This window comes from Meleagris gallopavo, chromosome 1 (assembly GCF_905368555.1).
Source record: "Meleagris gallopavo chromosome 1, MGAL_WU_HG_1.1, whole genome shotgun sequence".
Classification (NCBI taxonomy): domain Eukaryota; kingdom Metazoa; phylum Chordata; class Aves; order Galliformes; family Phasianidae; genus Meleagris; species Meleagris gallopavo.
Genome location: NC_139404.1, coordinates 170,906,746 through 170,922,667, shown reverse-complemented (window position 1 = coordinate 170,922,667; position 15,922 = coordinate 170,906,746). Strand labels below are relative to the sequence as shown.

At 44.9% G+C, this 15,922-nt stretch overlaps 2 protein-coding genes across 13 annotated transcripts in view; one reads left to right on the top strand and one right to left on the bottom strand.

The window, feature by feature from the left end:
- The window catches only part of NBEA (neurobeachin), a 469,696-nt gene that overhangs the window by 307,073 nt on the left and 146,701 nt on the right, over positions 1-15,922 (top strand). For 7 of the 12 annotated variants that reach the window (XM_085216022.1, XM_085216026.1, XM_085216021.1 and 4 more), the window contains 2 exons: positions 585-623; positions 11,419-11,555. In XM_085216022.1, coding sequence (XP_085072148.1) covers positions 585-623; positions 11,419-11,555 — 176 coding nt within the window. The remainder of the gene's footprint in view (positions 1-584; positions 624-11,418; positions 11,556-15,922) is intronic. The other 5 variants (XM_085216030.1, XM_085216029.1, XM_085216028.1 and 2 more) reach the window with 1 other exon arrangement.
- Positions 13,086-15,290, bottom strand: MAB21L1 (mab-21 like 1). Its single transcript, XM_010727127.3, has one exon. The coding sequence runs from the start codon at positions 15,117-15,119 to the stop codon at positions 14,040-14,042; it is 1,080 nt and encodes a 359-aa protein (XP_010725429.1). The 5' UTR covers positions 15,120-15,290; the 3' UTR covers positions 13,086-14,039.

Sequence of the window (15,922 nt, the reverse complement as noted above, 5' to 3'; positions counted from 1 at the left end):
TTTAAGATTGCCCACATTTAACTAAAACAATTTAACATTGTTTATTCCAGGAAAGTAAGGTAGCTTTTAAAAAGCCATCTTTTAAGGTTTTAGAAAACTTTTAAGTAGAAGAATATAAATATTACAATATTTTGATATATGAAGTTAAAACTAAAAAAGGAAAGTCTGAAACAGATTGAGACTGTTCTTACAAAGTTATCTTTCTACATACGTTTTGTTCCAGAGACTCTTTATAGTTTTTCATCAACCATGTGGCACAAATCAATGTAAAGTTCACTTTGATAAATTACATATGGGATGGAGAATTTTTTAGATAATTATAGTCTGAATATTTTTATTATATAATCTTAGTATTCCATATGTTCTGATGGCAGTCAGATTTCATTATATTAAGTAGCATTTTAATAAAATATAAAAATCAGATTTTATATTATTATATTCTTAGCATTATGAATTCTAAGTTTGCATCAGGATTTTTAACTGAAGCAGTATTTTACCTGTCTTGCAGTATAACCAGTTTTTAAAAGATGTTTTTCTTGTTTTAGCATTTACGTATTAAAACGTTTTACATTTTTCTGTTTCAGTTTTATCTCCTTTACTTCCCAGACTGTTCACTTCAAGAGGCAAGTCACTTCTCTGTTAGAACTAATAACTGAGATAGCCCAATCTATTCTAACAGTTTTCTAATTTATTGCAAAACTGTGATTAATACAATCAAATCCAGTGTAGTGACTTGATATTACTAACTCTTCCTTCTTTCTCACTTCAATTTTCTAATGCTCCAGCAGAGCTCTCACATGCTTACCTTTTCTCTTAAGAGCCTGAAAATGCAAGTTTGCTAACTAATAAGTTCGTTTTCTTATTATTGATGATTTTTTTTGTCAAAATGAAAAATATGCAGATGTATTCTAATATGAAAAGTTAGTATTCTCAAAGGGAAAAGTGTTGTAATAGGTAAGTAATACTTATTAAAAAGAACATCTGCACTAAAATGGGTCATAGAAAGCAGATAAGCGTTGAATCATTTCTGCTTTACGTATTTTACTTTTAGAAATACATTCTCTTTGTCGTGGAGTTGCAGATGGTTGGCTGAGAGTTGTTTGTGCACATCTGAGAGCAGAATTTAGCCTGCATGTTCTGTACAAGTCATATGGCTGGTGGCATTAGCAAATAGACCCAGCCAAGCAAAAGAGCCCTGACAAAGTCTTTTGCTACACTCTAAAAAGTAGTTTTTAGTAAAGAAGAAAGGAAATAAAGGTATAAAATGTAAGGCTTTGGACTATTTTAGGAAGTCAAAAGACTTTGGCAGGCATCTGTCTGGTTACTTGCATGGGCTCAATCAACTCAGAATCTGACTTTCTTGTAAGCGATGGAGGATTACAGCCTCACAGCACCCTTACCAGAGTAAATGCATATTATTCTCTCCACTGTACAGAGGAGACTGAGCAATTCATCCGAATAAGCCCAAGGAAAGCCACTAACTTTAGTGAGCCTTTAATGAGTCTCAATCTTAATATACCGTAACTTTTACTGCAGAATCTTCCTTTCTTCTTGGACAGATGTCTCTAGATGGAGGGAACCCCCCCGACAATACAAATGTGCCAGGAAAATTTATGAAAAGCAGCCTAGCACTGCCTTAACTTTTAGCAACTTCAGTATAGAAATCATTCTAGCAGGTAGCATTACTACTTCTCATAAAGATGGTCATCCACCCCAAGCCAGCATAGCTAACTAATCCTTGTTAGCTTTAAAGACTAAATGTGATATACGCTCTCTCCAGACTTTCTGGTAGTGCACTGAGCGTATTGACTTACTGCCCTTCGTTAGGTCATGAGGATTTGACAGCTTGTATTATTATTATTAATGAGATATAAGACCTTTCACTTCCAGGTCATCTGTTTGAAGTCCAGACAAGACTGGTGGTAACCAAACATTATCAACATCTGTTTTGTGGCCTATGCAAAATAAGCCTTTTGTCTCTTTTCTGACAGAAACCATCATGATTTGAGCAATTTCCAATTGAAAAAAAAAAAAAAAAAAAATATTTGGAATTGTGCCCAAACATTCTAGTACATAGAGCTACAGTTACAATTGTATGACAGTACCTACGAAAAAAAAAGAAAAAAAAAAAAAAAAAAGAGTATGTTATCTAGCCCTTAGGGAAATTTTCTATTTCAGGTTCTAACAAAGAACTCATTTACATTTCTGAAATTATTTTGTAGCCTCGCACAGGTCCAGATGCAGCAATAAAAACACTAACACACCAAGGAACTGCACCCAAGCCCACAAAAAGCTCACCAAAGAAGTATTTAGGATGGAAAAGCTAAATAAAATGAAGTCATCTTTATACGTATAAATAAAGCATATTTAATATTTATCCATATATATATATATATATATATATATATATTTCAATATGGTAAAATATCTTGTGGCCAAAATCAGAGGTTGGTTTTTCTTTACAAGATGTGATTAGTGTAGACTATCTCTAAGAAGAAAAGTCTGCAGCTTTTTCTTGCTGATTCTTAAGAAGAAATGTAGGGGCACATTTTCATTGCTTTTCTTCTGTTCCCTTCTCAAAATGATTCTCAGGTAAATAGGATAATTTCTGTCAGTTTTATTGGTGTAATTAGATGAATGGTGGTTTTCCCTAATTAAATAAAAGAACAATAACCTGGGCTTCTACTGTTTAGGCAGATTTTGAGATTTGATTTTGAAGGAAAAAAGTGTCATTTTCTTGGTGCCAACTAGAAATAGTTTTATTGCATCATTTGCTGTCAAAATAATGGGTTGAAGGCATTTAGAGTGTCTCCAGCAGTGAGCACAGCCCACCCATCTTACAGAGAAGAGGAGAGGAATCATCCCCACCCCTCTCAAGCTCCTGGAAGGCAAACATGAGACTATTTACAAGAGCACTCATTTTCCCTCTCCAACCCTTCTGCGGCCTTTCCGATGAGTAAGAATATAGTGATGCTTCCTAATAGTTCCTTCTCATCCTCCAACAGCTTGCACCTCTGAGGCTTCCAGAGTCAGAGGTAGTCCTTATTCTCTTTTTTTTTTTTCTCATTTCCTTTCTCCCTCCTCTCACTCTTTTACTGTCCATGTCAGGCGGCTAAGGCATCTTAAGCTTTCACTTCTTTTATGTTTTTTTCTTTAAAGAAAGTATGTATATGTGCTCACAAATACATCAGTCAAATATCAAAGTTCCATTAGGAAATTCCCCCAAAAAATATTAATATTTCTCCTATTTTATCAAGCTCTTCAGTGGAAACTATTTACTGAATTCAGTACACTCCTGAGTAGTTTTCTCTTCCTGAAGTCCATTTTTCTTGCAAATTAGTATTCCAGACAGAAATGTTGTTGGAGGGGTTGCTTACTTGGGGTAGAAACAGGAATGTGGGAGATGTGATTCTTTTTCCCTTTTTATGGCAGACGTGTAACCACACAAGCTTTGTACTTCCAAACATGCATTCAGCCAGATTTCCACAGTTTCTGCTTATTATATATTCAGATTTTGATCCTCTAGTCTAAGTATAAAAAAGAAAAACATATTTGTATGAGTTTAATTTAGAATATAGATTCAGGCATAAACTGAAAACAGTTCTACTTTTGATATGCAGTTGGCATTCACACTGAAAACAAACAAACAAAAAAAGCCTCACGGTTTCTCTAACATTCTATTTTTAGACATCTCAGTATTTATTCTAATCATGTTTTCCACAGTACTATCCAAAATAGTTAAATATTTTATAAGATAGTTGTCAGTCATAGATGATAGTGCTTGTTAGGACAGCTTTGAAGAGCTCTTCTCTTTGTACCTTACTATGCCCCATTCTAAGCCTGAGCATCCTTGACTTTTAGAATGGCAGCCAGATTTCTTTATTTCCAAGCTTTAAAATTAATTTAAGCTCTGTACTTATGGTGTAAAGCATAGATATAAGGAGCCACCCTCCACAGTTAGGCACCTTATTTCATCTTGACTCTACAATTGATTTCTATGGGAAAATCCCCCTTCTCCAAAATCTTCATAGGGCTTTACAGGGACCAACCCAAATAGATGAGTGGTAGGAACAGCATTAATGGTACCTACACTAAACACTTTCTCTGACTTGTGGACAGAGATTTTTCCATTTTGTTTTTGTCACTGATGTTACAGAAGCAAGCTAGAAAACCAGTTGAGCAGGCAGTGTTGGTTGGTCTTGGTTCCATTGGTCAGAAACCATACAAGAGGTGACTCCATCCAGTGCATTTGAGCAGTCCTCGCTGGTAGCCTGTTAACATGAGTCCTTTTACCTTGGCTTTCTGAAGAAATAATATTTATGGGAGCATGCTCTGTCAGCCTCCATCTTTTTAACTTCTGAACCTGGAAAAAGCCTTGAATAAAATGTAATGGATGAGTAGGAGGTTCAGAAAAAAAAAAATGCAGTGAAATCAGGTAAATCAGGTAAAACAAAAAGCCCACATGAGAGAGACTGGTGCCTCAGTTCTCCTTTTACAAGGAACTGGAGAATCTTGGTGGGATAGTCTTTGGATGTACCAAAGTGTAGATGTGTAAAGCATGCCATTGGCCAGTAGACAGTTATACTCAGAAACACTCTTCAGTCATTCTGGTGTGGTTTAGAAACACTCATATTTTCAGGAAACATTGAAGTTAGAACTATTTCATTTTAGATGATTCTTCCAAATACACCAAGCAAGTTAGATGCTAACTTAACAACTTCTTTCTTTCTTCCCACGCACGTATCTGAGTAGCTAACCAAATAAGTAAACTTAAAAATATCATGAGCTATCTGAACATAATACTTCCCTTCACTAAAGCCCCAAGAAATACAAGGCTTTCGCTTTATCCGGAAGAGCCTTTCCAGAACGGAGACTGGAGGAAATTGAAAACTGAAGGCTCCCATCTTTCATTTCATTTCTAATCAATTGAGCTCTATCGGCATGACAAGGTACACGGGCTGGACTGTATAAGATACCTGTCAAGTCTGGTGCACTCAGCCTTGCAACTGGGATTTGATCCCTCGTGTTCTTGACTTATTACAGTGAGTTCCTGTTTCAGCAGTATATTGCTATAGCAGGATGCTATCTCCGCTTTCATGTTTCTTCTTCTACTATCAAATATACTTTTCTAAGGTGTGCTTTTTTTCTGTAACTTTTTGATTAAAAAGACAGCTGTAGTGGTTGTCTCAAAGAAAACCTGTCACTTACATGTCCACATTTAGAATCACTTAAGGCTTTCTAGGTTGAAAAAAAAAGTGTCTTAAATTTTATCTAAGAATGAGGAGAAAGCCAGCGCAGGTCATATTGCATTAGTGTAGTTTACTCACATCTGGATGCGTTGCTAAACAATCAAGATCTTACTTTCTAAAATAGCTTAAATTACTCAGTGCTTCTAAGATACCGCTCCAGGCAGAGCACATTGTATGAATCTAATTTTGAAGTGGCAAAGGTATGCACTGCAGTAGTGAGGTTCTTATCTGAAGCACTGAAGTTTCTGGCCAGCTGTAAATCATTACATGATTTTTCAGGTATTATTAATACCTGATCATCTGGCAGGTTGGTGCTTGAACACGTCCTGGAACAACACTAAACCCATGTAAGCCACTCCAGGCTTTCACACAATTATGAGGCTCTCATGTATGCCACCAAGCAAGTCAGCCTTTACCCCCGTAAGGAGGCAGAAGTTGATATCCTAAATTGCTTTAGTCTGTTAGACACGCAGCTTATTCTTCTACTGGACCATAAGTGAACAGATGCCTAAAAAGACTGAGTTTGGTACAGTATTGAGCTTGCCTCTGTGTATTCTGTAACCATTCTGTTAAGTGCTTGCTTTCCATCATGCTTTGAACTATATAAAAAGCTACACATTTCTAGGAATGCTGTGAGGCACATTTTCCTAAGGAAGAATTCGTATTTTATATTTTTCTTTTAATATGACCAGGAAGACTTGGAATTCTATTTACCTGTAAGTGTGTCACTTAATTCAAATCTATAGGAAGTATGCATACATTTGAGAGAAAATGACTTATTTTTTCTTACGCAACACTATCTTTAAATATATTCACAATCTCATCGTAACTATGTATTTTAACAGCTTCTTACTGTTTTATTTGCAGTTGTAATGCATAAAATTACTTTTATTTACATTTTATTTTTAATCAAACACATTTGTGTGCTGTTATGGCACCACTTAAGAGAATTGAGTCACTGTAATTGTTTAGTTATTTCTGTTGGAAAAAAAAGACCATTGAAGTTGATCTTTGATGTTAGTAGTAGTGCTATATGGTTTGTGGAGGAGAAAAAGGAAAAAGTAGGGAAAATTTTGGATATCATGGCCTATCCACACTGGCATTGACATTCAAACAAACTATAAAAATCAATCCCTCCCTCACAATGTGAAACATATGATTGTGGAAGAGTAAAAAGCCTGAAAAGTGAGCTTTGAAAACTTTAAAAACAGGAAAGGAGTTGGGGTTGTTATTCAGTGCAGGAAGAGAAACACAGGACTATAACAGTCACATTTAGACTTCGGTTCTCTTTTTTTGCAATCAAAAACTTGTGCAAATCGTTTTCTTCATTGCAACTGTTGAAAGTGATACGTGAAGGGAGATGTATAGATGCACTCTTCTAAAAACTTCGGCTTGAATGAAGCAGTTACTCCCTGTATCTGCTGTGGTGGAGAACAAACTGAGGGCCACCATCCTCACGTAAGTCCAATGCATTTACTGCAGAAGTCTTTTCAAAGAGTACTTTGTTTCAGACTTTTGATGCCAATAGGATCCAAGTAAAAAAAAAAAAAAAAAAAAAAGAAAAAGAAAAGAAAAAAAAAAGTCTGAATTCTGCAAACTGTTTCTTTAGGAATCATAAGTTCTTTATTTATTATTAATGTGGCAGAGCTTGTATGAGCGTTAGATTAATAATAACATTATATATGCGTGTGTGCGTGATATTAATTTGTTGAAATATGTTTTGCTTTCCTGACTACAGAGCTTTCCCCAAAGGCTTCTGGTGCTTATCCCTGTTTCTGCTTGCATGCCATGTAGTTTATCTGACATGAACTGAAGTTTTGGGTGTGCGTGAGCTTTTGGTGTCACACACAAATTGTTTCAAATATAGGGACTTGTGGTCATTTTTAATGCAAGCTGGTGTCACAAACATTTGGCTTTGGAGTGAAACTGCTGAGGTAATTTCAGTTGTCTTATTTCAGGCACGTTGTGGCTGATGTTTAATAGTTATCCTTAACATTTAGGTTTTTTTTTGTTTAGGTATCATATTAAATTACCATTATAGTTTATACAAACTACTTTACCTAGTAATTAGTTTCAACTGTTCTGTTCTGTGTTTTCCATGCTAAACCCTTTATGAAAAAGAGATTCTGTTTTTTTTTTTCTTTCAGAATAGTGTTATCTCAGAATTAAATGTGGCAATACTCACCACTTTTCAGAATAATTATCAGGAGACCGTAAAATATAACTGGTCTGGATGATTGGAACCATTTTCAAAGTATTTGGCCCACTGAGTTTTTTTCATCTGTTAATGATCACCAAAATGTTACTTTTAGACTTGTAAGTCTGCAGTAGGTAAAACTGCTTGCTTCTGTAATTCAGCATGTAAGAGCACATACTTTATCTTACTGGGGAAGAATTACACCCAACCGTCTTAGTAAATGTACCTCTGGTGTAATTCTCAGGCTCCTAATCATACCCCATGTTCAACTCTTCCAAATTTTTTGAAAGCAAAGACGTTTGAAGTAACTTTTCATAATATCACTCTTTTGGGGCTTCCCTAAAGAGTTGGGATTATATCAGTGGTGCTTTAGTAGATCTCACACTCTCTCACCTGATGGAGCCTTTTGCTTGCATTGACTTCCTTGAAAAATACAAGCACTAGAATATAGCTGCAAGAACCAAGTGCACCAACTGAAGTCTCCATTGAACAAAAATTAGCAGAGAGGAGAGAGGTTACATTCTGCTTTTGAATAAAATGTGGGACCCCCTAATCCCACAGTCATTTACTTTCAGAAAGGAAATATTATTTTAAAATGTATACGTGCGTAGTAGTAGCATTTATTTTAGAAATGTAAATCACGTGTGCAGACCACAGGAATCGGGCAGAGTGGAAAATCCTCCATTTGAGCAGATCACAAAACTCTCGGATCCAAAGTGATTCCTGCTTTGCTTTTAAGGCCAGAACCTCTTTGTTAGCTCGCAGCCTCTCTGCTGCCCGGACCGCTTCAGGTTGACAGGAGGCAACGAAATAACTCGGAGATGCTCTCGGTTAGGGTCCAAACAGCTGGCGAGATCTTGAACCTAGCGTCCTTTTGCCAAACCCAGAATCTCGGGATGAGCGGGAGCGACCACCGCCTCTCTTTTCCCCTGGAGCCGAAGCGTGCCGGCGGCTCCATCCCCGCCCTGATCCCCGCACGGCACCGACGCGGCCGCTCTCCCCGCTTCCCTCTCCCCGCCCGAGCGGCGGCTCCGCGGTGCCCGGGGCTCAGCATCGCGTGGGAACGAGCCTCGGCGCTCGGCTCAGGTGTGCCCGGCTTTTGTTCCATTATATTGATAAATCGGGTGCGTTGGAAGGGGACCCAGAGCTTCCCCGATAGCCCCGTTGCCATATGGAAAATCCTCAATATTTTGATTACGCTCTCTGTAAACATTTTAATATCGGATTCTTAAAATGCAGAGACTGTCCCAAAGGGGATTAAAGCATAATCCTCTCTCTCTATAGCTGTAGTGGATTAATTTCGTATTCTCTCAGTGGCTGGTTTGCTCCCTGAAGGCTACAACAAAAAGACTCCGTGCTCCTTAAACGTGCTATGGAATTGGAAGTTGTAATTGGAGATTTCCAAAGGACAAGTGTAAAAATGACACACTGCTAATGCCGAGTATTTTGTTCGCGTTGTGCTTTCGGGAGAGGGGAGGAAAAAAAAAAAAAAACTGCCAAGATTTTTTTTTTTTTTTAAACTTAGTTTGAACTCCCTCCCCTCGAATCCCTAATTTATCCACTGCTTTAAAAATTTTTTCGGCTGTTTTATTTATTTATTTATTTATTTATTTCGAAAAAGAGAACGTTTTCTCTTCTGCAAAGCAGAATGCCGCTGATTCCTGGTTACATGTCAGAGGTATCGATAGGGATGCCCCAGACGCGGGTGTCCTCCCGGGTGCCTCCTGGGGCACGGGGCCGTCCTCGAGATGGGGAGGATGGAGCCAGTAGCCGTTCAGTGACAGCCTCGGGGAGATTGCCCCTTCCCCTCCACGTTCACGCAGCGCTGCCCCGTGCTCCGGTCCGGAGCCATTCCCAGCTCCGTGCGGGCACACCCATTGTCTCCTCCCGCACGTCAGCTCACAGGGTTTGGCATTTGAACCGCAAAGTAGAGATGCCTTTATTTTTTTATTTTAGCCACGCAACACCAGGGAAAAGGGGTAATTGGATTAAATTGATGGCCTTCCTTCTGGGACACCGCAAAGCCCCACAGACGCCTCCTTAAAGCGGCAGCGGCCGGCCGGGCTCATCCTCGGAGCTCCGGGCTCCGCGCTCCGTCGCCGGGTGCGGGCTGAGGGGCCGGGCCGGCTCCGGGGGAGCGCTCCGCGGGGCGGCAGCCTCGGCCTCCCCTTCTGTAAACACAAAGAGAGGGGGCCTGGGGAATTGAAACCCAAATCCACTTGTAATCGTACAAGGGAATCGGGCGTAATTACTCGAGCAAGCTTGATGAAGATTGATGAGCCTTTAAAGCGGCCTTTCGGATCGATCCGCCTGCCCTCGGAGCCTGCGGCCGAGTTTCCCCGGCCCTGCGAGGTCCGGCCCGGCTGTTTCTCACGGTGCAGGGAGGAAGGAAAGATGGAGGCAGGACGGGGAGAGCGGCGAGGCAGCCCCGCGCATGTGATCCCGATCAGCTGACCGGGGTCAGGAGGCTGCCCTGCTTTATTAGGAGATGGAAAACAATAAAATGAAAGAAAATAGAGTTCGTATCAATATTTTGCTGCCTGCCATGCCGGGCTGCTGAGAGCTGTCACTGAAACCCACGTTTCAGCTTGTCCTTGTACACCAGCAGTCTGTGCCTTCCTCTGTGTTTATTTTGCTGCAGAGAATGACAAAATATTGTGCAGTACAGCCTCAAATTGGGTGTTACAGCAAAGGGAAACATTAAGAACATGACAGTGAGATGTGCTGAAACAGGATTAATTTGGGCTAAGTGGGTAATTCGAAGCGCTGCTGCATGCTGAGCAGTGGCACTGTGGTGTGTGGGTCTGAGAGGAGCAGGGCCGCAGCCGGGACGTGGGGACACATCCCGGCCCTGGGACCACATCCCTGCTTTGGGACAACATCCCAGCCTTAGGGCCAGCGAGCAGAGCTAGGCCACAACAGTCCCCAAACACGCAGTCTTCGTCCTCACGAGGCTGGGGCCTGGCAATGTCGGCCATGGTGGGCGCTCGCTGACCGAGGTTTTCCTCTTGGGGCAGAAGGGTTTGAACCGCAGGAAGCGAACAAAAGGGGTTTTGCCACTCGCTGAGGTGATGGGTTTGGCTGCTCCTAAAGGTGCGCTGGGTGAATGCTGGGCTGAGTCTCTCAGTGTTCAGGCTTTTATTGTTTGTACATCGGATGTTTGTGTGTGCGTACACGTGTGTTTATGTGTGTACAAATCACCCTCCACCATTCAGCAGTTAAATCCAGAAAAGCATTTTATATTTCATCTTTTAATTACAGCAAGTGAGCTTCCAAAGCATCGACACTGTCAGCTTTCACTGCATTCCTACCGAAGATGGTGACAAAGTGATCCTGCGCTACCTTTTGCCTTAAAGCAGTTTTTCTTGAATTAAGACCTAACAAAGTGAGCGCAGAAGGCTGCCTCTCACATGGGTTTTCCCATCCCATCTCCCAGTGCCCACACCAGTGCCTCGTTACGGCGTACATCCGAGCGAAACCTCGTTACAGGCATTTTAAAAGGGTGAAGTGACAGCGAGCTGAAATAAAAATGACACTGCCATAAATACCCCTAACGATGGCAGCAGCCTTTGTCTGTGTGCTGTGCTCAGAGGGGTCCCCACGACCCCATCCCCGGCGCTGCCCTCGGGGTGCGGTGCGGGGCCGGGAGATGCGGGGCACGGAGCCCCCGCCACGGCCCATAAACAGCGGTGGTGTTAACGAGGAGCAAAGGGGCACGGAGGGAGAGGGACCTACGTGCGAGAGGCAGCGCTTTCCGCCCTAACCCTTCCATGTGCTCGCTGATTTGCCCGCAGCCCGCAAACTCTTTTCCTGTCCCGACCGCGGAGTTCAAAGCGGGAGAGGACCGAGCGAGGCGCTTCCCCGCGGGGTTTGCGCGGGGCACCGCCGGGCACCGCCGGGCGGAGGGAAGGGGCCGGGCCGCGGGGTTGGGCCGGCCGGGCCCGAGGTGACGCCGCTGCCGCTGTCTTGCAGGCCCCGTGGTGCTGAGCACGCCGGCCCAGCTCGTCGCCCCCGTGGTGGTGGCCAAAGGGACGCTCTCCATCACCACCACCGAGATCTACTTCGAGGTGGACGAGGACGACCCGGCCTTCAAGAAGATCGACCCCAAGGTGAGCGAGCGAGCTCGGGGACACGCGTGGCTCGGGGCCGCCCCTCCCGCGGGCTCCCGCTGCATTTCTTCCGCGTATTAATGATGGTAAATCCTCTATTACGGCGGCGGGCGCGTTTTCCAGCAGCCTTTCTCTCGGTGCCTTTGTATGAGCGCGGGCAGATTTAGCAGTTAAGCCAATTGCTCTGAAATCCCTGGAGGTAACCGCAGTCCCAGGCTAAGGCGCAGCAGAGGGATTTACCCCTATCGATGTTATCAGAGAACCTCTTTATTTCGAGAGCGTTGGTTTCCACGTAAAGAATTTGTAGTAAACGTGCTCGCTGCTGAAATGCAAGCTAATATTTAAAAAGGGGGGGGGTGGAGGGGGGGTTGTGGGGGAAGGAAGGAAATAGGCATGTACCCAAGCCTCGGTGCCTGGGAAAGCTCTGCTGTTTTCCTGCCGTCGCCGAATGTCACCAACCCCCAGCGCCGCCCGGCCGCACAGCGGGGCTGCCCCGGGCCGCGGCAGCGGAGGGGAAGGCGAGGAGGGCCGGTCGGGCGCTCCCCTCTCCCGCATCTCTTTCTACTCTTAGCGTTGTCGCTTTGTTATTTTTTTTATTAACGAGCTGGAGAACGTTAGAAGCCTCTCTGGAGAGGGAATAGGAGAGATACTTTTACAGGGAGGCGTTTGGTTTTTGTTTGGCAGAAATGTCATAAATAATTTCAGAGAAAAACACTATCGAACCCAGCCGAACGTAAGCGTGGTTGTAGAAAGGTGACTTCTCTTGGACGAATAATTCCTGGAACTGGGGGTTTTCATCGCAGCACTGGCAGAAGTGATTCTCTCCCAGCCACTCGGAATAACGGGTTCCTTACAGCGCTCTCTCTCTAACAAGCCGCCGGTGGGTGTTACACCGACGTTCGGCCCGTTCGGCACTTGTTGACCGCGGGGGCACTAAGCACAGTCCTCGCGTTACTTTGCATTTGGAGGCGGTGAGGAACGCGGCCGGGGACGGAGCGGCAGTGGGGGAACGCCGCGGTGCAGCACGCACACGTTGTCCCTGCGGCAGGGCTCGGGGCTCTGTGCTCAACCGGCGGGCTGATCGCATTCAGAACGGATTTGGAGGGCAGAAGTAATATTGTTGTTCGAGTTATTGGCTCCGGCTCGACCCCTTCACCTATAAATTTTACTTGCTTCTTGCTTACTGTTTGCACCAAACGCTCGTTTTAGCTCGGCACGGGGCTCCTTCCCGAGCGCCTATGGGAAACCCCGTGAAAACGGGTTTGTTTTCTGACGGCCGGAACGGCGCTACCGACCGAATAACTGCATCAGTGCCTGACAGCCGCTGGTGGCCATCGAGAGCTAAATTCGCCGCCGACATTTCCTTGCCCTGCAAAACTATCCAAAATCAGGCGGCTCCCTCAAGTTTTCTGCTTTACGGGGTTTAAGTAACTGTCGACAGCAAAGTGGAAATTCACAAAACGTGGCCGCCCTCTGATTTTTTTTTCAAGTAGAAAACTTGATCCGGTATTGAAACGCTCACCCAGAGGCGTTTTACTTCATTTATTAGCTCGTAATTAAATAAATCAGGAACAGAAATTAAAATCTAAATCACAAAAGGTAATTATCCAGTGTATTTCAAGTGCATTTTCAAATATATAATTCCAATATTCAAGCGTTATTATATAAGCAGAATCCAAATTTCTTTCGAATATATTTAAATAACATTTCAAGTATATTTATGGAATGTTAGAAATAGAACAAGCAATATATATGAAACGAAAAAATGTAAACTCGTTAAGTTCAGACACTTCAAAAGACAATTAACAAAAGTACCGTGATAAAATCTACCTTTTCAAATGGTATCTTCTCGTTAGCAGAAAATGTCCTTGAAGTATCCAAAATGGCAATTTAACTTCTGTTCACCAAATCACAAAACACCAACATCCACAATTTCAAAGACAATGTGAGCTCACAATATCTGATACAAATTAAAAGGTACATCGGGGTCGGTCAGGTGGCGTCTCCAAACAGCGTTTACTCACGGGGGAGGGGGGATGGGGGGGTACAGAAAAAGATCGCGTTTGTTATAATCCGTGGGTGCCGTTCCTGGGCGGAGTGCTCACAGCCGCGGTAAATCACGGCCAATTTCGCTTTTCCGGGTAACACATTGATTTTTCATTTTTTTTAATTTTTTATTATTATTATTTTTCGCGGGAAACTGCAAAACCGTGACGAGGACTGGAGGAGTGATGCTTGCGGTTTGTATTCGCTTTTCTCGGTGAAGAGCCTACGCTATATTCCATTTTTTTTCCTTTTTTTTTTCTTTTCTTTTTTCTTTTTTTTTTTTTTTTTTTTCTTTTTTTTTTTTTTTTTTTTTTTTTTTTTTTTTTTTTTTTAAGAGAACACTGTTTGCATTGTCAAGTGGAAATCTCTGACTTTTCGAACGGGAAGCTTAAACTTCGTCGGGACAGAAGCCGGTTCGGGCCCTTTTAGGGCTCCCCTCTAAAGTTTCTCCAAACTTTTCGGGTTGGTCAGTATCTCCCTGGCCAGCCGCCACGTCTGTTTGGCCGCGTTTTCCAGGGCCGAGTGAGGTTTGCCCTGAAAGAGGTCTAAGTTGGGCAAGAAGTAGTGCGGGCACCTCCTGCACTGCAGGCAGGAGATGAGCTGCAGCAAAATCCCGTTGAGCCGATCGCCCAAGCACGACTCGTCCCAGTCCGACTCCCGCGGGTGCTTTTCGCATTCGTACGAAACGAGAGTCTTCATGTGGTAGTTGTTGAGCGGCTGGCCCGGCAGCTCCAGGTGCCGGTCCCGCAGCGTTTTGAGGATGGAGAGGCATTTCTTCCTGCAGCCGCCCATCTGCAGTCTGTTCTCGGCTTCGGCGAACTGCAGCACCCAGGCGTCGCTCTCGGCCGAGCTCTGCTTGCCCGCCAGCGAGTGGCACTCCTTGGAGAGCAGGTTGAAGCCCTCCGCCTTCACCTCGGCCACGCGGTTGGGGCCGGGCCAGGGGATGTGGGGCAGCGGCCAGTGGGCAGCGCTCCGCGGCCAGATCCCCGTGCACTTGAAGGCGGGCGTGATCTGCACCACGTACCTGTCCCTGATCCTCAGCTTCACCTCGCTGGTGTCCGCCACCATCTTTACCACGTCCCTGTAACTGCACTTATCCACGGCTTGGGCCACCAGCGTCTGGAAGCGGGAGCGGATCTTGCGGGCCGAGAGGTAGCCCGAGGCCGTGATGAATTCCACCCAGAGCGACATGCTCCGCTTGCGGCCGTCGCTCAGCTTCAGCACGGCGCAGCCCGGCAGGGAGCCGTCGTCCACGAAGTTGAAGACCCCCATCTGGTTGAGGTAGAGCACCACCTCGAACTCGGTGGGGGAGATGACTTCCAGGCCCTCGTAGCGGTTGTCCATCTCGTTGAGGGAGCTGATGAAGCGCGGCTCCTGCACCTCCACCTCCTTCAGCACGTCCGACACCACCTTGCACACCTCGCGGATCGTCTTGGCGATGGCGGCTTTCCTGGCTTGGCACTTCTCGTTGTAGTACTTGTTCAGGTGGTACACCAGCTTGGCCTGGGCCGCGATCATGTTGGGGCAGAGATCCGGATTGTACACCGGAGTCTCGCAGTAGGCTGTGGGATCCAATGCGGCTGCTAAGGCGGGAGCCAACTTCGGGGAGAATCGGGCTGCCGCCTCCGGAGTGGAACGCGCGGCTCCCGCGGGCGGCGGCTGCTCCTCGGATGCTCTCTTCCTGCTTTTTGGGATCGGCCGCGGCGGAGTGTGCGGGGCGGGGGGGCGGGCGGGGGGCCGGGGCGGGGGGGGGGGGAGGGGGGGCGATGCTTTTCCTCCCCCTTCTTTTAAAGGGTCCGGGAGCGAGAGGAGAGCATCGAGAGCTGCACCTTCCCCGGCAGCGAGAAAAACAAAAGTTGCACTGAGACACAGCGAGCCTTCCAGTAGTCGAAATAAGAGAACCTCTTCGTATTTATTTACGTTTTCCCGTAGTAATCACCGTGTGTGTGCGGGGCGGTTAATCAGACGGTGGAAAAAGTGCCGCGTGTGTGTGTGGATATGTCAGAGGCGCTGCCTCTTGGTTTGTATAAGAGCCCAGATGCACTCGTGTGGAAATTATAAAGGCAGGGCCAGGCGGGCGGGCGGCCAATCGCCACTGGGCTCGTCACTGCAGCCTCTCGCGGCTCCAAGCCGGCTAATTAATCCCTCTCCAGGAGATAGATCTGTGTACACACACACACGCACGCACATACACACGGCAAGGCGGTGACGGGCAGAAAGCCCCCGCTCCTCCGCGCGGTGGGAAATAGATGGAAGCCGCTCTCCTTTGCCTTCGGCTCGGGCGGTGTTGGCGCTTCGGAAGGACTGGCACGCAGGTGCGG